This window comes from Strix uralensis, chromosome 2 (assembly GCF_047716275.1).
Source record: "Strix uralensis isolate ZFMK-TIS-50842 chromosome 2, bStrUra1, whole genome shotgun sequence".
In the NCBI taxonomy this organism is placed as follows: domain Eukaryota; kingdom Metazoa; phylum Chordata; class Aves; order Strigiformes; family Strigidae; genus Strix; species Strix uralensis.
In genome coordinates this window covers 70,377,506-70,398,746 of record NC_133973.1, presented here as the reverse complement: position 1 = coordinate 70,398,746, position 21,241 = coordinate 70,377,506, and the positions used below count along the sequence as shown (strand labels likewise).

At 36.0% G+C, this 21,241-nt stretch overlaps 1 protein-coding gene across 4 annotated transcripts in view; it reads left to right on the top strand.

Annotated features, from left to right (window-relative positions):
* The window catches only part of TFDP1 (transcription factor Dp-1), a 48,946-nt gene extending 28,400 nt beyond the window's left edge, over positions 1–20,546 (top strand). For 3 of the 4 annotated variants that reach the window (XM_074859187.1, XM_074859186.1, XM_074859188.1), the window contains exons 4-12: positions 2,182–2,288; positions 6,541–6,662; positions 8,001–8,166; positions 8,358–8,504; positions 11,984–12,052; positions 13,399–13,550; positions 14,296–14,462; positions 15,050–15,131; positions 19,198–20,546. In XM_074859187.1, coding sequence (XP_074715288.1) covers positions 2,182–2,288; positions 6,541–6,662; positions 8,001–8,166; positions 8,358–8,504; positions 11,984–12,052; positions 13,399–13,550; positions 14,296–14,462; positions 15,050–15,131; positions 19,198–19,345 — 1,160 coding nt within the window. In that variant the 3' untranslated portion in view covers positions 19,346–20,546. The remainder of the gene's footprint in view (positions 1–2,181; positions 2,289–6,540; positions 6,663–8,000; positions 8,167–8,357; positions 8,505–11,983; positions 12,053–13,398; positions 13,551–14,295; positions 14,463–15,049; positions 15,132–19,197) is intronic. The other variant, XM_074859190.1, reaches the window with a different exon arrangement.
* The last annotated feature ends 695 nt before the right edge of the window (positions 20,547–21,241 follow it).

Here is a 21,241-nt window from a genome sequence, read left to right as displayed (position 1 = left end):
GTGAGACTTCTATTAGGTAGATAGGTTGAGTGCGTAACAGAGAAGTAGTAGACATATGGACAAATGTGATAATGGACAGGAGTTAACAGGGCTTTTCTAGAGGGAGGGGGAAGGGAAGTTATGAAGTTGCGTCTTTTCAAAGTCATGCTTTGAAAGCGTCAACAAGCATGTGGATAAGGGTTATCTAATCAGTGCAACGTCCTTGGATTTCTTAAAAGTAACAACAAAACCTTGATTATCAAGGTCCTTAATCAGCCTGTTAAACCAAGGTGTCATAGAATGAGAGAGTCCTCCCACAGGTTAATAATTGGTGAAAACTAAACTAGATACAATGAATACCCCAAGTGAGCTATTAGCACTCAAGAAAGGTCTTGAAGTAGGTTATATTACAAAAATGTCATATCGGTGTTTGGTTGGGAACAAGCACATAGAATTTTGAGAATTATTTGGAAAGGAACAGGGATTAAAATAGAAAATTTGCTATGGAGTTATACAATAACATATGACATTCCTTTGTCATGAATGTGTCCATCCCTGTCCTCTGCAAAAATAAATCTCAAAGGGTAGGGGAACTAGAAAGTGTATGGGCAACAAGAACCATCAAAGGTAAGGGAGGGTGATCAAATAGATGAAGCATCTTAACTTTGGAAAGCAGTTGTAACTCTTATACTGGAAACACAATCTTCAGATTGCTTTGTTGTTTGTAAAGCAATGAGGAGGAGATTAATAAAAGACATGTTGACCTCCAGGAAGCTGAGAAGAAGATACACAAGCACTAATAGCCAGGGTAGTTTATATTGCTTTACTGCATTCTGCAGAGAGGAAAAACACACAGAAAACAGACTGTGATAGTGCTGAGTATGGTTGAAAGGACAGGACAGCATAACAGACTTACATTACAAACTAGATTGCTGCTGACTTTCTGAAAGAGCACTGGAAAGTTGGTTAATGGTGGAAGAATGACAGGCTGCTGCATTCTATTCAGATTTGGGGGACTGAGAATTAGGTTCTTGCGTGAAGGTATCGGTTTGACATGGTGTAGTAATAGCAGCTAGAAAATACAAGCCTTTTGGAAAGCAAGGACTTAAGATTTGAGTTGTCTTCAACTTTCTGTAAACTACCTGAATGCGTAAGAGGTGGTAGGCATCAGTGACTCATTAGGGCCCTTTCTGATACAACTGTTGTAAAAATGCTTACTTCATTGCTTTTATATTGGATAATGGGAAAAAGGAAAAGGAATGGGAGTTGTGCCAAGTCCTTCTGGCCCCTTTGGCCCCTTTAAAAGTGATCTGAGGGAAAGAGCTGTTAAACTTCTCACCTGACAACCAAATGACAGATGTTTCAGGAAAATAAATGTCTCTGGTATTTTAAGACTTGTTTGTCCCATTATTCTTTTTCTGTAGTCAGTCTTTGTTGCTGCTTTTTTGCTTTTTTTGTTGTTGGTTTTTTTTTTGAAACTATGGCATGGCACATCAAATTGGTAGAGGATACCTGGCTTGGTATTTTTATAGTTGAATTTTTGTTTTACATGGCTTAAAACTTGCTTAGCTATCAATGCTGATTATGGATGGCTTATGAACAGAAAAAGAGCAGCTTTCTCTGCAGGGTTGGTCTACTGTGTTGCATGTATTTTGCTCATACTGGATTCTTGAAGACTTTTTTTCTTTAATTCCCTGCCTTCAGCTGGGAGGGGACACTTAGAGAAAAGTTGGGAATATTCTCTTGGAAAGGCCCCTGCTAGCCAAATTTTATCTCCTGTAGACCACCAGCATGCCTCAGAAGGGTATATCATAAGCTGGGGCGTCAGGCATGTTTTTCAGGTGGTGAGGGAAAAAATTTCAATAGCCACAAAGGGTAGGGGTAAAAGAGGAAGGGATTATGCTTTCTGTCAGGTGTCCATTGCCTATATTACTCTGCTTTGAGAGAAAAATTGGAATACAAGGAGTAAAACCATGTTCATACTAGGTCACTGACCTGTAAGGTTACATAGGAGAAAGTTTGAGACAAAGTATCATGAATCTTAATTTCTTTTTTTGCTTCAAATGTGTAAATGCTATGTTGACTCTCTGTGCAGTTCAGAGCTAGTTTCTATTAATATGCATTGGTAGTATAGGTGAAACTGCAATTGCTAAAATAATACAATGTGGCTGACCTGAAGCTATCTACTTCTATTTGGTTTAGGGGTTGTTTCTCTACTGGCTGTTCATCCTTCTACAGTAAATACGCTCGGAAAACAGCTCCTGCCAAAAACATTCGGACAGTCTAATGTCAACATTGCACAACAAGTGGTAAGGAGACTCTGTGTTTTGTTTTGTTTTGTTTTGTTTTTTTATTGTATGTACTATTGCTTATACATACTGTAAATCTGATTTGTAGCTTGATAGTCAGTATCACTTGTTATGGGCAGATAGTCCAAGCTTGTTTCTAATTTTCATAGAAATTATGTTAAAACAAATGTTCTTTTGCACAAAGAAATGAAAGATGAGTCTCAAATCAGCATGCAGATACCTGAATATTCAGGGAGCTTCATCTTTTGCTAGAGTTGCCACTTAAAATCAGTGGCTCTTTCAGATTCTGCTTTGAAATTTGGCATAGGGAAATGTAAATGAAGTCCATCAGCACAGTTTTATTGAGATTGACGTTAGGTGGAACAAAATTGAAAACAGAGCTACCTTTCTTAGTGCTTAATTTAGATATACTTTTGCTTTCACGTATTGTGAAATTAGAGATTTCAAAGAATCTAATAATGCAACAGATAATACATAGGTTATGAGAAGTCACTTTTATAGTGATCAAAATTAAAATCTGGTGATCTGAAAAGAGTTGGTCTCAGTTAATCTTCTGGAAAGCAACTGTAACATGTAACCATCTGAAATGGAATGTCTTATATTTGGGTTTCTTCTTGATAAGAAAGCAGTTTCCCATCTGCCTTTCCCTACTGTAAGCTCTAAGTGGTGTTTTATAATTGAGGCTGCTTGCATCTATAAACTGTATCGCTTCAACTGTACAGATGTAGTAGAGATCGTTCACCATGCTCCATTTCCAGCAGCAGTGTTGAACTAACTACTTGCAGCAGCCACTTGAAAGTTGAGTGTAGCAAAATAAATTTAACTGAATGAAACTGCTCTTTCAGTAGGAGGTGTTCTATCAATAAATGTTCAAAGAGGAAATTCAAAGTAGTTAGGCATTCTTTTAATTTAAAATCAGTAACCAGCAGTAGGAGGAGAACGTTTTAACTATAGATCATAGGCCATAGTGGCACAGAGGGAGTCCCTTCAGGGCATTATTGTGAGACTGTGTACGTAGTTGAGTTTAATGTTGAAAATGAAATGTTCTTTCAGGTAACTTACAAAATTTTCTTAAAGCACCAAACCCAGCAGAAAATAATGAAATTAAAAATCATCTGATGCTTTTTTAAACTTTCAACAATGAATAAATTAATGTTGACTACTATGTTTATATACATATAGAATAAATTCTATGTTTTACATCACAATTTTAAATTGACAGATTCTCATCTGTATTATCTATGATTAATTTTACATGGTAACATCATTAAAAATGTATGATTCTGAAATAATAAGTACTCTTAATGGTGGTTTTCTTAGTATGATTACTGTGAGAAATTTACATTTGCAATAATAATTTTTTTTCAGCACTTTAAGTCTTACTCTGAACATACTAGCATTAAATTTTTTGTGAAAGAGGAGGTCCATATCACCATATTTGTATTGACTGTTACCAGTACAAAATTAGATGCTTAGTTGTATGTCATTAAAGAAGAGATGGGAGTTTTGTTTTGTGTATATATAGAGAGAAATTTTGGATAAATTTCTGTTGACTTTACAGTTCTGAAGGGGATAGCAAGAACTATAAATAAAAGTCGCCCCTAGAACATTGAAAATTAAGAGAAGATAAATTTTCTGTCAATCTGCAAAATGGTTTTGGGAAGCAGATTTGAGGAGTTGGCTTGTGACACTGCTCAACTTTCTAACCTTTGAGTGGTAAAAACAGTCTTTTAATACTCACATACTTTGTTTTTTGAGCTTGTGTTCTTTGTTCAGGTAGTCTGATTTCTTTTTCTTAATACTGTCCCCATACAAGTTTTTCTGTTGATTACTGTGGAGCGCGGAGTGTGTGGGCTGTCTTGCTGCTTTCTCTGTTGTCCTGATCTTCTTATCAAGGAGCTAAACTGTAATCTTGTTCTCTTCTGAAGTCAGGAAACTTAAGAGAAACAGCAGGCACTTCTACTTTTGCTTCCACCCCAATCCCTCTGTTTTCTCTTAAAACCATCTTTCCTAATTCTATCTATAAGCTTTCATTTTAGGATGTTCCCAGTGACTCGATACTGCTTAACTCTTTTCATTCAGTCATGGTTGTTTACGAACTTGTGAATAAAAGTTAAGAGCATTAACATTTCTATTAAGGAGCCAATAATACTAAGTAATCCTTAGAAGATTCTGAAACTCTAGACTTATAGTCTTCCTTAATAGTGATACATTAAAGCATGTAATTCTAGCTAGTTTGCAGACTTTTGAGAATTAGAATGAAAATGCAGAACAGGTTTTGAATGTATTAAACAGACTTTACTTTTCCACTCTAGAAATGAGCCTGTGAATTTGTACATGCTTCCCCTTTATTCCTTTGTACTGTTGAGTATTTCAGGACACTGCTGAGCACACTAGATGTCCAGGGTTTGCTGCTGCCAAGTGTTTTGTTTTTCTCCCAGCTGTAATTCCACCACCTCCCCTGTCCTGGCTTGGCTCTCATCTTACTGTGTAGTCATACAAATTCTAGATGTGGCACCACAGTGATGGTGGGGCTGTTTGTGGAATTAGGAAGCTAGGGAATAGAGTGGGACTCTCTAATTTTAGCCTCTGAGCAGGATATTGAATCATCTCTTCCAGTCCTCTGTAACTGCATCCTAGGGAATAAAAACCAGCTAACTGCTTTCCTCTGTTTTCTCTATTGTCTATGTTACTTGAATAGCACACAGGTGGTTTTCAGTCTTTTGAGACATTTGGTGAACCAGACCGGTCAGTAGCAGAACTGATAGTACTTTTTTCATGGTTCACATGTGTCCTGTGCCTGTTTGGCATCCCTCACCCTCGCTCTGTTTCCCACAATCAGAAGTTTTGGTTATGAAAAGTAGGAGAGGAGATCAGTTGACTTTCCATAAGAATTAAAAACATTTTAAGTACGGAACAAAGCTACTGGAAAGGGGAGGAGGATCTAAGATTTTCCAGCTGTCAGAATTGGATGTAACAAACTTGTATATTAATTACTCAGAGAGGTGGCATAATATAAAGAGACAGTTTTTGAGAAAAAGCGCAGGGGTTTTCCTTCCAGGCAGTTGAAATCACAAACATCTAATAGTCACTAGACTACCTTTTGCATTCTGCATTTAAAGGTTGTTCAAATTTCGGTTCATTGTAACTTTCATGCATAAAACATTTGATTCTGGGTTTCAGTTTCTCTGTTTTTACTGTTGTTGAGGCTGAATTATTGAAGCTAGCCTGAGGAAGAAATTTAAAATTTTGTTGGTGAGGCAGAATGTGGCTGCAGGAGAATAGAGCAAGTTTGTGGGTGGTTATGAGTTTAGGTTCATTTGATACTTGTTTCACTTGATGCCAGGGATGCAACCTACTGTTTCCACTGGGAGGTAAATGTACCCCCCAAAAGTAGGCATATCTTTCTACAGAGTAGAAATCTGTACAGTATCATTTTATTTTCCTAAATACATATTCCCTAGAAAGTTACATTTATAACATTTCAGAGATAAAAAACATCATTGCCAAAGGGGGAGTTCTGCTTCAGCTAGTTTCACAGATAAGGAGAGCATGGCTCTAAGTGCAAATGTATATATTACTCATGATCAAATTAGCACATCTTCAGGACTACTTACAGGTAAGCTGGAAGACTGTGATCAGCTGAGCATATGCTTGTAATATGTTCAGGATGGGATGGTTTTGCCTAAGTTGGTCTCACTCACTGCAGTGATAAAGTTGACCTTTACTCTTTCTCATCTCTAACATTGTATTTTGGTTTTGATTCTGTAGTGATAGAGACTGACTGCAGGAGAAAATTTGGCCTTTCTTGCAACAGCTCTGCATTTTCTCTCTGCTTTTACTAATTTTCAGATCATCTTGCTTCATAGGTTTATATTTTAACTGTAATTTACTGCAACTTTATACATGGTCTGGTAGGGTTTCGGGTTTTTTTCCCTTTTTCTTTGGGGGAAGAGGGCATGTGTGTTTTGATCTTATCTAAGTGTTGAACAGTGTTAAGTAATCCTGCAAGCATGAAAAGCTTGTTTAAGAAGAATAAAACATAAATGCTTGTTGTTTAGGGAGTGCTCTAACTATATAATCTGTAATCTGAAGGTTTTTGTGTTAGTGTGTATAAATTCAGTTCTGTAATAGAAGCAGGTAGGAAAAAAGTATTAGTGCTGTTTGTATAATGTATCATTTGAATCATGCAGCATATGAATATCTTGGAATACTTATGATCACTTTCCAAATTATTTTATCTTTACTGTAGGTTATTGGTACACCTCAGAGACCTTCAGCGCCAAATACTATCCTGGTAGGAAGTCCACATACACCTAACACACATTTTGTATCACAGAATCAGACTGCAGATTCTTCGCCGTGGTCTGCTGGGTGAGCAAAATTGAAGTTACAAAGGATTAATAAATTGTTTGGAACTTTTGTTCTAAATGTTCACTGTGATAGTGTATGTACTCTTCAGGCTAGCAGTGTGAGAGAGACAGTCTGTTCACTTTTCCATCAAGTGCACTTCAACATTCAAGTATATTGTATTAAAATCAGGAATAGTCACACAAGAATAAATACCCCCTCATTTGTCGTAAAAGGAACTAGAATATTTTCTGTAAACTCTGATAGATATTCTCACATTACTTACGTTTAGAGAATTTAGCTCCTAGAAGGACACAGGAATTCATTGGACTTGATTCAGTTTTTAATTTGTCATTTCTGTTTTGCTGGTGTTTTTCAAAAAAAATATACAGTACTTTCAGATTGAATAAGTGTATCCTGAAGTATCACTTGAATAAGAATGTAGTCCTTATTGGGAAAAAGTATTGGATACAATGAATGCATTCTTTTGGTGTCTTTTCTCATGCAAGCTTGTTTTTAAGGGTCTCTTGTTAATGTAGTTGCTTTAAGACTAAATTGTATCATCAGTGTCTTGTTACACATAAATAGGTTTCTACTTTGGAATGACACAGTAAAATGAGATGTAGAGAATTGAGAGGTTCCATTGCTGCTACTAATTTTGTTAATACTTATATTTTTCCTCAAGTTACAAGGAACTTTTAAATAAAAAGATGTGGAGAAAACTTTGTTATACTACTTGTAACTTTGTAGTTTTCATAGCAACTTCATATACTGCATAACTTCAAATCTGTGTTTTAGTAATAGTGTAATGTTTAGTGAGTTCAACCAGCATCAGACTTTGTCTGTTCAGTCAGTATTGCACTTACATGGAAAATGCTCAATCAGTCTAATGTAATTTTTGTGGTCAAACTAGATGGGCTATTTAAATTTATAAAACCCCCAAACAACCAAAAACCAAACCAAAGAAAAAAAAAGAAAACCAAAAAAAGTTACTTCCTGTAATTCACTTTTCATACTTTAGCATTTATCCCCCTATCCCCTCCTGTCTTGAAGACTGGAAGATTTTCTTTATTGACTCCTTCAAGGAATATCCCTATTGTTAACTTATTATCTGCTACTGGAGCTAGCAGAGTTGCCAAAAGAATGAATTTTTACTGTGTTTCAGCATCAAGATACTAGAATTGTTAATTATTGTAAATTGCAGGGGAAAAAAATTCTAGGAAAAAGTGTTGGGAAGGGGTGAGAAGCAGAACAGAAGGGAAGGCTTGGTTTTTTTACAGCAGTGTACCTGTATTTGAAAAAGAGACATTAAATATTCCAAAGTTCAAATCTTCTTAAAATATATATTATACGTATATTTAGGAAGCGGAACAAAAAAGGAGAGAAGAATGGCAAGGGTTTACGTCATTTCTCTATGAAGGTTTGTGAGAAGGTACAAAGAAAAGGAACCACCTCATACAATGAGGTGGCAGACGAGTTGGTTGCAGAATTCAGTACCACTGATAATCACATTTCACCAAATGAATCAGTAAGTATATGGGAGGTCAATTACATGTGAACTGAATGGGGGAAGAGAAATTTCTTTTGAGATTTTTGTATTTCTTTTCCTGCTGCTAAATGAAACAGTTCAGACATTACCTGAGTTTGCCCATTTACTGTAATATATTTTCAAATATTTTTGTCACAGGTATGTTTTTGATTAATGCACTATGTCTACAGCAGGCTTATGACCAGAAGAATATTAGACGACGTGTCTATGATGCCTTAAATGTCCTTATGGCCATGAACATTATCTCTAAAGAGAAGAAGGAAATCAGATGGATTGGTCTACCTGCTAACTCGGCTCAGGAATGTCAGAATTTAGAGGTACATGTATTAGGAAGTTCACAGTGGCTTTGTGTTTGAGTAAATGTTTATAGCTTTAATATGTTCTGATACAACATGTGCATTTTATCTTCTGAGATAGCAAGGTAGAATAGTATGGTTCCTTTGATTCTTTTATTTGTATTTGCATAACACACATTTAAGCTTCCAGATTGCTTAAATATATTCTTTTTAATTCTTCTGTGTCAGAAATACAGCTCTGTCACAGATTTTGCAGCGTATGTGAAATGGCTCTGAGTGGAAGTTAATAAAACTGAAAGATTAATGTGTATTTTCAACATTGCAATAGTGGTGCTCAAGAGTCAGGAAGATTGTTTTCTCCAGATGCCAGACAAATAATAGATCTGTGATGATAGATGTTGCATGTAGATCAGTATATATATGCGTTGCTTCTTCTTTGTTGCTGCAGGTCTTAGACGTTTTTACTACATGTCTTGGGTAAGAAGTAAAATGTTTTATACTGAAAGGCATTCATAAGTTCTGACAGGATGGGGTTTTTTAGTATCCTGAGATTTGCAGGTTAATAAAGTTACTGATGCTTACTGAAGTCAATTCACTTTATCAGAATAGAATGAAACTTTGTATTTATTCTTAATAAGTCTAAATTCCCTTCAGCAGGACTGAAAAATCAGTGTAGAAGCTGACAAACTGGAGAAAACATTTTGAAATCTGTGTACAAAGGGCTAATTCTATGGAGATTTTTGTTTGATACTGATAATTGTTTTTTCAGTCAGTACTGTAATTGCTATCTAGATGAAGAAAATATAGGGTATCTAATCAGTCTGAGTGTTATTTAAATATTTATCATCCCAAGTGAAAATTATTAGTTAAGGTAAGAGAGTGATGGTTGGGGCATAAACAGTAGCATGAGTATGGAAGGTGAAATAGTTTGGGCAGCGCTGTGTGTTGAGTAGAGAACCAGCTAGTTGGAGGGATTTTACAAGTAGACCTCTTTGGATCTGTCTCACAAAGCATGGCATTGCCAGTAATGTTGGAGCAAAAGAAAAAGTGTGGCTCATACAGCTGGTTTTGATGTCATGACTGATAATGTCCTAAAGAAGAGTAGGATAATATTAGTACTGAAGTAAAATAGCAACTTAGAATGTAATAATGCACAGTGAAGGTTCGTGTGCTTATAATGGGAACAATGATAGCTTCTGATACCGAAATGAGGACTTACTAATTGGATGTCACAAGAGGAAGGAGTTCTGTTAACCACTGAATAATAGAGGCACAAGCGTAATAGTCTTGAAAATAGCAAAAATTCTAAGATGCGTTGAGTTTAGTTGAGGAAATTGCAAGATTCTTCACTTCCCCATTATCGCTTCATGAGTATTCTAGCTCCTGTTTCTGCAAGTTCTATTGACGTTTAAATTATTAGTGACATTGCCTGACAAGTTTTGCAATAAGATTCTTTTTAATGAGTTTGTGGAGGCTAATGTTTGATACGTGAGATTTGTGAAATTGTCAGGCCTAATAAACTTTTTTTTACTATTCCATCTGATACTGCCTAGTTTCACCCTTAAACTGTTGAAAAATCAAGCCAAATAGTTTATAAGGTAATGTAGGAGTTTGAGGAGTTCCCCATCAAGTATTTAGTATTTTAAGTCTTTTTAAACTTTGTGTGTAAATTAGAATATTAGATTTGATAAAATATGTCCCAATAATGCAAAAAGAGAGGGTGTGAGTCTGTATCTGGAAGTAATATGGAAAGCAATGCAGTTTACATGTATGTGATAGGAAAATATCTCAGGTGAGTTGTGGTAAGTTTTTTGGGGGGAGGCAGTTACTTGACTTATTTTCTAATGCTAAATTATAAGACTTGGTACTACCTTTTTTTTTTTTAAATATGCCTTTTGCAGTTTTTTCAACTCTGTACATTTCTGGGTTTTGTTCATTGAAAACAAACAGAAAACTGCATTCATGTGAATTTTTAACTCCAGTAATTTTGTTAGTTGCATATTTTAAAGGTCTAAACAAAAGTTGATGTTCAGGCCAGTGGTCTTGTCTATCCAGTATTTTGCCTGACAGTAGCAGTTACCTAGGAAGGAGTGTAAGATTGGAGAAAGTATTTAGTGATGTCTTCTCCCGTAAGTTGTGATTCAGGCATAACCTGAGGCAGATAGAGTATCCTTCTATTTAAGAGCCCTCAATTAATTTTTCTTCCACAGATTTTTGCTTTGTACAAAGTTTGCTTTTAATACTGAGTCATTTGTGGCAGTGCATTTCAGGTGCATTAGAAGCCTCTTGTGAAATACCTTTTGTTTTGCTTTGAACATACTATATTTAGTTGATAGCCTCTGATTATTTTTTTTTTTTGATTGGAAGTGATGATGACTTGGTCATTCCTTATTCACTTTCTCCATCCTATTCATGGTTTTATACATACCTCCCATGTTCTCCCCCATTATTTCATTCTCCTTTCTGTGGAGTCCTAGTTTATTCATTGTTCCCTTGTATGGAATCTGTTCTGTACCATTGATTATCCTGATTGCTGGTCTTTTTGAAATAGGAACACCAGACCTACAGAATTCAAGATGTAAATGTTCTGGTTCATACACTGATGTAGTGATAATTCCTGTTTTGTTCTCTGTTCTTTGCCTAATAATTCAAATTTTTGGCTGCTGTGGTATGCTGAGCTGATGACTTTTGTAGATACTGTAATTTAAGTTGTTTACTGAATGTCATTTTTTCTAATACATGCATGGATGAAATTGTTTTCTCACATACCACATTACATTTACGAAAAATAATTTTGATGATGTCATCACTCAATGCTACAAGACACTTCAAGTGTGCTTTATGACAAGCTCTCTTTTTACTATGCCAGGTAACCCAGCATTGTCAGCACATTCTGTCACCTTGCTGTTTATCCCTTTATTCTGATCCTCTATAATTTGAATAACAGTCTGTAAATTAAGTCCTTGTGGGAATCTGCTGGTGAGCTTCCTCCACCGAGTAAGCTGTTTATTTCCTACCATTTTGTCTCCTATCTTTTATGTTATTATTTAGTATGTATTTAATACCGTGAGGACTTAACCTTGGGCTCCATAGCAGCTTCATTTCTTTAAGCATCTTTGATGTATCTTCTCCAATACCTCCAATATCGGTAGACTACATCAAGTGGATTGTTCTGGTCTACATGCTCTTAGCCTCCTTGAGAGAATTTGGATAATTCTTTGAGGCATAACTTCTGTTTACAAAGATGTTTTTACCCTCTCCCTGATATATTGTACTTTATTCCCCAGTATTGTAATTCTGCTCTTTGTTACAGTTTCCATCAGTAGTACTGATATGAGTCTTGATAGTTAGATCTTTAAATTATCTGCAGAAACTTAATGATTGACATCATATGTCCTACCTCTAGTTCTCTGGTGTTGAAATGATTTTAAGGGGAGAAAATGTTGATATAAAACACTACTTAAAATCAACAAACTAACCAATCCTTTTTCTGTCTTAAGGTGGAGAAACAGAGAAGACTTGAAAGAATAAAGCAAAAACAGTCTCAACTACAAGAACTCATTCTACAGGTACAGTCAAGGTACTCTTGTCTATAGGGCAAGGTAATTTATATTTGTATTCCTGTTGTTTTATCCCTGTGAGGGATGGGAAGCTTCTAAGAAGATCAGAGGTGAATTTCAGGATAAAGGATATGCAGTTTTAATTTGCACTGTAGTTCAGCTGGGACCGTGCTGTTGGCCATTGCTATTGGGGAACCTTCCATGAGTTATGATTAATCCTTTTGCAGTTTCAAGTATGTTTAAATGGGATTTATGCAGGCAGGAACTGTAATTCATACTGTACCCTCTGAATTTTCCTGTTCAGTTCTTGTATCCAGAATGTTTTTCTGCGGTAGTGTCCATAGATAAAATTATGTGACTGTAGAGGTCGTCTCTCATAATGCTCTGTGTCTTGCCTTTCTGGGATGTTGCTGTCCCTGCTGTGTTAGTGGCTTAACTGCTGTGAAACAGTTGCTGAACTCCTTCCCAGATTTCCCCTAGTACACTGCAGGAAGCAGTAGTCTGTCCCCTAAATCACTGTGCTGCTGGTTTGCCGGAATGTATCCCATAGTAGTTGCATTATCTATACAGTAGGAATGAGAATCTCAGGGAGGGTGTGCAGAAAGAGAATCCAGACAGCTGTGGGACAGTAATGTCAACAGCTATCTGATTTTTATCAAATGTCTGTTTTGGCTTTGGATTTTGTTTTTAACTCCTGTTTATTTCCTTTGACTCCATGACCAGAAGAATACTTTTTTCTTAGTTTGCTGGCTTACTGTAAGATTTATAACTTGAGTTTCAATAGTTAAGTTAAGTTTTTAGTTCTTACAATTACTAATCTTTAAAATATGAACATGCCATTCTGAAAAGCAGTTTTGGTAAGATATGAGAGTAAAGCCACCAATCTTAGCTCAGTAATTCAGAAACCTAACATCAGACATTCAAATCCCAAATGTTTACTGTTTTTTAACATATAACATATAATTTCAGCAAGAATACAGTATTAAGCATTCAACTGTTGTTGTGGAGTGCAGTAGCTAGCAGAGAATAGTAAACACAGTGGAAGTAGGATGCTATATGAAAATTCCTTTTTCCAATCATTGTTATCTCTTCATTCTGTCCAAGGAACTGTCCTGATGTAGTTCTTAAAACATGCATTTTTTTTCTCAGTTAAATTTTACTGTGGAGTATTTGTCAATGCTATCATTTGTGTCTCTTCTTGCATCTTAACATGCAGGAATATGGTGAACACTCTCTGTCCTTTTCTTCATTTACTTGCTGCAACCATTGCTGGTATTCTTTATCTGAGGGATCATTTTGTTAACAGGATCTTCAAGGTTTAATTCATACTTTCATATCACTATTGCTTTTTCTAGCAAATTGCCTTCAAGAACCTTGTTCAGCGAAACCGTCAAGCAGAACAACAGGCAAATCGACCGCCACCTTCCAATTCTGTCATCCATTTGCCATTTATTATTGTGAACACCAGCAAGAAGACAGTGATTGACTGCAGTATTTCAAATGACAAGTGAGTTAAAGTTTTCTGTCTGGCTTTTGGTACAGTTTTATGTCCATGTTAAAGTGTTCATCTGGATTTGTTAAAAATGAAATACAGATGGATTTATTTGTGCCTTTTGTAGATTGAGAACATGCATTTCAGACAGATAAAACTTAGTCATGTTGAATAGAAGCAATCTGATAGAGCTTTTTAATAAACAGTATAATTGCATTCACATTTAACAATGTATTTAAGACTTACTGTCTAGAGATGTTAGAGGCAAAGTAAGGCAGCCGTGCTGAAGTTTTACATCATACTTTACCAGGTAGTGTTTTCCTTTGACTTTAACTTGATGAAATGCAGCCAGCAGAATTGAAAATGGATTTTGTGTTCAAAAGTGCTGTTCCCTACTTTTGGTTCACTTTTCACCTCCTAAATAAAAGCTGAATGTAGCAGTGATTTTTCCTTGCACTACTAGCTTATTAGAGAAGCTTAAAAACATGAAAAAAAATTACATGGTAGGCAGAGGAATGGGAGTAAAGAAAAAACTATCAAATATGCAATGTTTGGTGAAATCTCTGTATCTTTTAAATGTGTTAATGATTTATATACTGTGTATAATGACAGGTTTAGTCGCTTGCTGTCAAATACATAAATACATAAATCTTGAAAAATTGATTGCTTAATGTGTGTTAAGCTTTTGAAATGTTGCAATTCCCAAAACTGGAAAGGTAGTTAAAGTAATTAAAGCTAACTGAGACTTTTTCCTCTCCAGGTTTGAATATCTATTTAATTTTGACAATACTTTTGAAATTCATGATGATATAGAAGTACTAAAACGAATGGGAATGGCTTGTGGGCTAGAATCTGGAACCTGTTCAGCAGAGGACCTAAAAATTGCAAGGAGTTTGGTTCCTAAAGCTCTGGAACCATATGTGACAGGTTAGTTACTCCGAGAAGAGTTGTTTTGTTTTTCTCCTTAATATGGGACTCAAGGAAAAAACATTAAAACATCTAAGATCATTTAATTTCCACTGGTCTGTGGTGAAGATTTCGAAGAAGTTCTCAAATATATATGCTTTTTAGTGTAACTTAGGGAACAAATTAGAGAACAGACTGTTGCTGTTTGCAGAAGCATGTTTTGCGTTATACCACACAAGTAGATCTTTGCAGTGTGTAATTCTTTTAAGAGGACAGTATTTATAAGTTGATCTGCATAGGCAAAAGATAGTAAGTGCAAACATGGTCATGGCTTCATTTTCTATTGTTTTATCATTTTCATTATATAAGAATACTGAATGCATCTGATTTGCTCACTATAAAATGTTTTTTTAATGTATTTTGAAATTTTGCTGTTGAACTATATTCTTGTTTTTTTAATTATGCTGATTTGGATATAGTACATCAATATGTTTTGTTGTTTTGGTTGCAAGACTCCTTTTCTGGTCTTCAAAAGGATTAAGCATTTTCACTGAATCAGATGAGTGTGTTTTGAAGGATTCTTGAAATATGTATTGTTCATTTTACAGAAATGGCTCAGGGATCAATCAGAAGTGTATATGTCACATCTTCATCAGGTTCTGCATCAAATGGCACAAGATTTTCAGCCAGGTGAGATGAAATTATCAATAAGTTTTCAAAATCTGTGATCATCAAAGAAACTTAATTAGGGATCAAATACTTCATGAGACAAGTTCTGTTTTGATTAAATACGGTGTGGATATGTGTTTAAGTTTATTTTCAGACATTACTTTGAGTAGTGGTGGTTCTTACCAGTGTCATTAAAGAAATCTTTTCCTGTATAGTGGAAAAGAAATTGATTTGAGTGGTGTTAATCTTGAATGTATTTTTTTTGTTTAGTTTTGAGTTTGTGACAAGAAAACCTACTTCCCTAAAGATACAATATGGGCAAGATTCTCCCTTGGTCATTAGTGTCTAACTGAAAAAAAAGGTTTTGGTCTTTGGGTTTTAAACAGCATCAGAAGCTGGTAGATTGGTAAACCATAACTTGTATTTAACTTTGTGTGGACATAGGTAATTTCTGAACTCATTTTTCTCTTGCTCTGTAGGACACTTTCCCTTACTTGTTAGTTTCTTGCTGTTGCATTAATCAAAAAGATGTCCTTCTGTGAGGTCTACTAAGTTGTAAAATGAGTCAAATATCATTGAAATGTATAACATTGTTAAAAAAAAATATTCTAATTGAGCAAGCTGATTAGCTGAACAAATTGTCTGTAAAAGTGTTCATTTTCTACCAGTTGTTTCTGTTGTGTCCAGAAACTTAGCCTTATCTGAAAAGTTAGTTAAATTTCTGTTATGTATGTAACACAACTAATCCAATCTGGGCAATTCTAGAACTGCAGAATGATTTCAGTTGGAAGGGATCTTCAAAGATCATCTAGTCTACCCCCACTACGATGGGCTAAGATGTCTTTCACTAGATCAGGTTGCTCAAAGCTCCGTCCAACCTGACCTTGAACACTTCTGGTGATGGGGCATTCACTGCTGCTCTGGGCATCCTGTTCCAGTGTCTCACCACCCTCATCATAAATAATTTCTTCCATACATCCAATCTAAACCTACCCTCTTTCTGTTTAAAACCATTGCCCCTTGTCTGTCACTGCAGGCCCTGGTAAAACTTCTTTCTCTTTATTTCTTATAAGCTCCCTTTAATTAGTGAAAGGCTGCAGTAAGGTTTCCCCAGAGCCTTCTCTTCTCCAGGCTGAACAACCCCAACTCTTGTCAGCCTGTCTTCATAGGAGAGGTGTTCCAGCTCTCTGACCATTTTTATGGTCCTCCTTTGGAACTGCTCTACCAAGTCAGTGTCTGTCTTATACTGGGGACTCCAGAGCTGGATGCAGTATTCCGGCTGGGGTCTCACGAGAGCAGAATAGAGGAGGAGAATCACCTCACTTGTCCTGGTGGCCACGCTTCTTTTGATGCAACCCAGGATATGGTTGGCTTTCTGGGCTGCAAGCATACATTTCTGGCTCGTGTCCAATTTTTCATCCACCAGTATTCCCAAATCCTTCTCCACAGGGCTCCTCTTAATCCGTTCATCCCTCAGTCAGTACTGATACTGGGGACTGCTCCGACCCATGTACAGGACCTTGCCCTTGGCCTTGTTGAACTTCATGAGGTTTGCACGGGCCCACCTCTCAAGCCTGTCAAGGTCCCTCTGGCTGGCATCCCGTCCCTCAAGCATATCAACTGCACACTTGGATTGATGTCATCCACAAATTTACTGAGGGTGCACTCAGTCCCACTGTTTGCCATTAACAAAGATACTAAATAGTATTGGTCTTGGTATGGACCCTTGAGGGACACCACTTGTTACTAGTTTCTGTTTGGACATTGAGCTGTTGACTGTAACTCTTCGGTCATGGCCATCCAGCCAATTTCTTATCCATCAAACTCATATCAAAGTCCATCCATCAAACTAATCTCTCTCCAATTTAGAGATAAGAAGGTTGTGGGGGACTGCATCAAAGGCCTTCCAGAAGCCCAGGTAGATTACTTCTGTAGCTCTTCCCTTGTTCATTGATGCATTCACTCCATTGTGACACTAGATTACTCTTAGGTTTGCCCTTGGTGAAGCTGTGCTGCCTGTCCCTGATCACATCCCTGTTTTCCATATGCTTTAGATTAACTTCCAGGAGGATCTGTTCCATGATTTTAGTGGGCACTGAGGTGAGGCTGGAGAGGAGGGGAAAAGTTCTAGATTATTTCAGTGCTTTCCACAACAATGACTGTTCCGTCATGCTCTGCTGTGTAAATTATTTGGGAAATTGCTATACCATTGAAAAACTCCTTGTAGATGATAGGGTTGAATGCAAAGCAAAAAAAAAAAAAAAAGTGCAAGGGATGTATGGGAATAGCAGTGGTGAGGAGCACCATTCCTGCTGCCCAAAAAAGTGTGGGGAATTCTGCCTGTTTTGTGCTAGGGAATTGAAACTTGAGTGAATACTGCCAAAATATCTTTAGAGAAGCAGAACTTATGCGGTACATAAAATCTACTGTTTTTACTAAGGTTCCTTCTGTGATAATGAACATGGTGTTAATGAAAAAGAGCCCATGTATTTTTTAAGACTTTTAAATTTGAATAGGCCAGTACTAGCCAGAGGCCAGTAAAAAACCAGAGGCTGACTGTGGTTCATTATCTTGCTGAGAAGTACAAGAAGTACCACATCTGTTTCTTAGGAGGTTGGAAAAAGGGAGTGACAAATTATGTTTAATTATAGTATATATATATAAATATTCATGGAAATAGGAAACTACAAGATGTGTAGCCAAGGCAAATATAGGCTGTAAATTTATTTAGCAAGCTCTCTAAAGAAAGTCTGCAGAAGACTGAAGATGCTGTTACCAATGCCTTCATCCCAGTTTCTTTGTCCTACTAGGATACTCAGGTTATAAAATCCAGTTCCATTTTTATCAAAAAAAGGGGAGATGAGTTTTTGGGTTTGTATTTTCAAAGTTCACAGGAACACAAGAATAATCTCCATTCTTTTTTGTTTTTGAAACTGCTTCTGCAGATAATTATGGAGAACCTGTTACAAGCCACCTGACTACAGCTATGGCTTGCTATAGCTTAGTATCTTCCTTTTGAAGAAGTGTGCAGAAGGGCAGAAACTCATTCTGTGTGATGATAGGCCATTGAATTAGCTCTATAGAACAACAGTGTGCATGATTGATTATGTGCATTAGCTGGATTAAAAAATTACTAACAGACATATTTTAAATCTGTTTTTTAATGATGAATGTCTTTCAAGCTGGAGATGCTATTTCTGTGATTTTTAGAAAAACATTTTTTCAAGAATTTGTGACCAAGTTTAATTGTTTATCAAACTATTGAGAAAGTAAACGATAAAAAAGATTGACAAAATGTCAAGTAATAATGGAGGCAGGAATGTTTTGGCTCTATTAAAATAAAATACTTCTGGATACAGTTAATTCATCTAGGAATAAGACATTTCAGACCATATCTACAATGTGTGTGTGTATTTTGGAAGAAGAACACATTCAAGTAAGAAAGTGGATACTCTCTAAATCTACTTGCTGATCCAGGAGGTAGATTTTCAGTGTAGGGATACTCTCACAGAGGGAGAAATGTGAGATGCTGAAGACAATGTGGTTTTTGTTTGTTTGTTTGAGTAGTTTTAGCTAAAAAAGAAAAGCATAATGAGAAGAAAACAATTTCAAGTTAAAAATACAGCACATATTACATTGCAAACTACCATTGCTACAACAAGGAATTGAGAAGCTATTAATTCCTCAGTTTTCCCAGTCTTTGAATCAAGATTAGTGCTTTTGCAAGACATGATTCTCTTGTGATGGAAGTGTCCAGTGCTACATAAAAATATGAAAGGGTTTAGCTAGCTGTGTAGCCTTAACACTGAATGTGCTTTAGAAGAAACCTGGAAAGCATACTTCTAATGCGCCTGTGAAAGGCTTTAATCTTCATATTAAACCTGAAGGAAAAAACATAATAATAACCGTTTCAAAATTACTTTAACTGTTTCTGCTTTTGAGAAACAACTTAGACATATATTAAAGACAGTTTATAAAGTAGCAGTGGCAGATTCATTAAAGGAATGAATTTATGACTATATTTAAGAGCACAGTAAACTGGGAAAAATAATTCAGCAATGCCAACTGGCCTCTCTTTTTTTTTTAGTGACTTTTCCAATGGTGGAGATGGGATGTTGGCTACCAGTTCCAATGGATCTCAGTACAGTGGCTCCAGAGTTGAAACACCAGTTTCTTATGTCGGGGATGACGATGACGACGATGACGATTTTAATGAAAACGATGATGACGACTGATGCCCTTTGCTTGTAGACTATTTTTTGTTAAAATTCAGCAAGCTTCAGGAATAAATTGTTCTAGGGAGAAGTGTCTCAAATTACTTTGCCCCATCCCTCAAGGAGAATATTGGTAAGCAGTTCTGAGTTTAGAAATTGCACCTCTGATAAGCAAACAAGGATTGTTTTATGTAGGATATTTTTAAATGTGGTGTGGATGTGTGTTTTTGATACCAGTGTGTTAATGCAGAGCCTTTATTTACTCTTGTTTTAGGGGTTTTTGGTTTGTTGGTTGTTTTTTGTTTGGGTTTTTTTTTTTACTTGAAGGAAAATGGATTTTGCCCCAAATGTTCTTGCGAAGTTTGCTAAAAAAAAAAAAAAAAAAAATGTAGACACATGATTGAGAAATAAAATGCTATCCTTCTGTGGAAAATGAATACACTGAATGGCAATTTATTTGGAGTGTATTTTGATTATGCCACTGTTTGAGGGATAGTGTGCTAATGTAGTAGTGTTTTTTGTTAATCACGCAGTGTCCAAAGAACCAAACAAGAAAGATACGTCCTACTTTTTTACATGTTAAATTCCAGAAATGTTGTTGTGAACTTATTTTCCCTTAAATTATATCTAACATTATGATTCCATCAAGTTTATATACTTTTCACTGTATGTTGGGACATAAGAATTACAAAGTTTTTGGCAAATGTTTACTGCCAGTTGGTGCAGCTATATAAAATGTCTTGAAGGTTTGGAATGATTTATTGCTTATGGTAAAATTTGCCTGATTTCTTACAGGCAGACTTTGGAAACTTTTTATTATATAGTTGTTTACATACTTATAAGTCTATCATATAAAGACATGTACTGAAACAAATGTTTGTATTTGTTTCATAAGCATCTTCCTGTAATCTATTATAAAGTTGAAATTAAATATAGAGAATGTTTTAAGTTTTTTAACTCAAAATTTGTCAATCATTTTTAATAGTTCATTTTTATAAAAGGAATTTCAGGGCAGGTGGTAGTCTTTTTAAATTTATTCACAAACAATTAACTGCACAAATACTGTCAGCTGCCTATTCTAAGACAGTAGTCTTTTTATTGAAACACAAATAAACTTTTCTGTAATATTTTATGGAATATAAAGAGACTATAATTGTTTGACTTGTTTAACCTTGGCACTGTTAGTTTTTATTAATAAAACGCGCATGGGCATTTTTAACAAGCTCTGTGGTTTTTCTAATTTTAGGGTTATTTTAGAACATTTAACTTCCTTTCATCACAAGACCTAGAATTAACTGTCTCAGGATACTGCATCTACACTACAGAGGACCTAGATTTTTTGCTTTGATTTAGTAATTTGTCATAGCTCTTGGTAACTTACGAGGCAAAAAACAGTATCTTAACCTGTATACTCTCTTCTTTCACGTCTCCTTATTTCAATCATGTTGCTCCTCAGCATGTCAGGCCAATCTTAGTCCTCCAATCCAGCTTCTCTGTTTAAAATCCCACACTTACTGTCCTATCCTTTCATCCCATATCCCTCAATCCTGGCTTTCCATCATATATTCCCATGCCTTCAGAACAGGTCTTCATCTACTTTCCGTATACTTCTACCTTAAAACTTTTTGTTAGATCACATCCTCTGCGCTCACCTGAAAGTGCAGGTTACTGAACTGGCTCAGTCACTCTGCAGCCTGCTGCCAGAGTCAGGATTTGTTGCTTCCACAAACTCCAGGGAGTCACTGCAAAGACAATTTACAGTCTAATAACTGCTCTGTCTGTGGTAAGGGCTCCTGGATGCACTTAAACCCTGTGGTAAATATGAAGTGTGGATGTTTTTTTTTTTTTTCTCTGAGGGGTTATGCCTTGACAAATCTTCTGTGGTAAGGAGATGTGGGTGCTTACTACAGAGCAGTT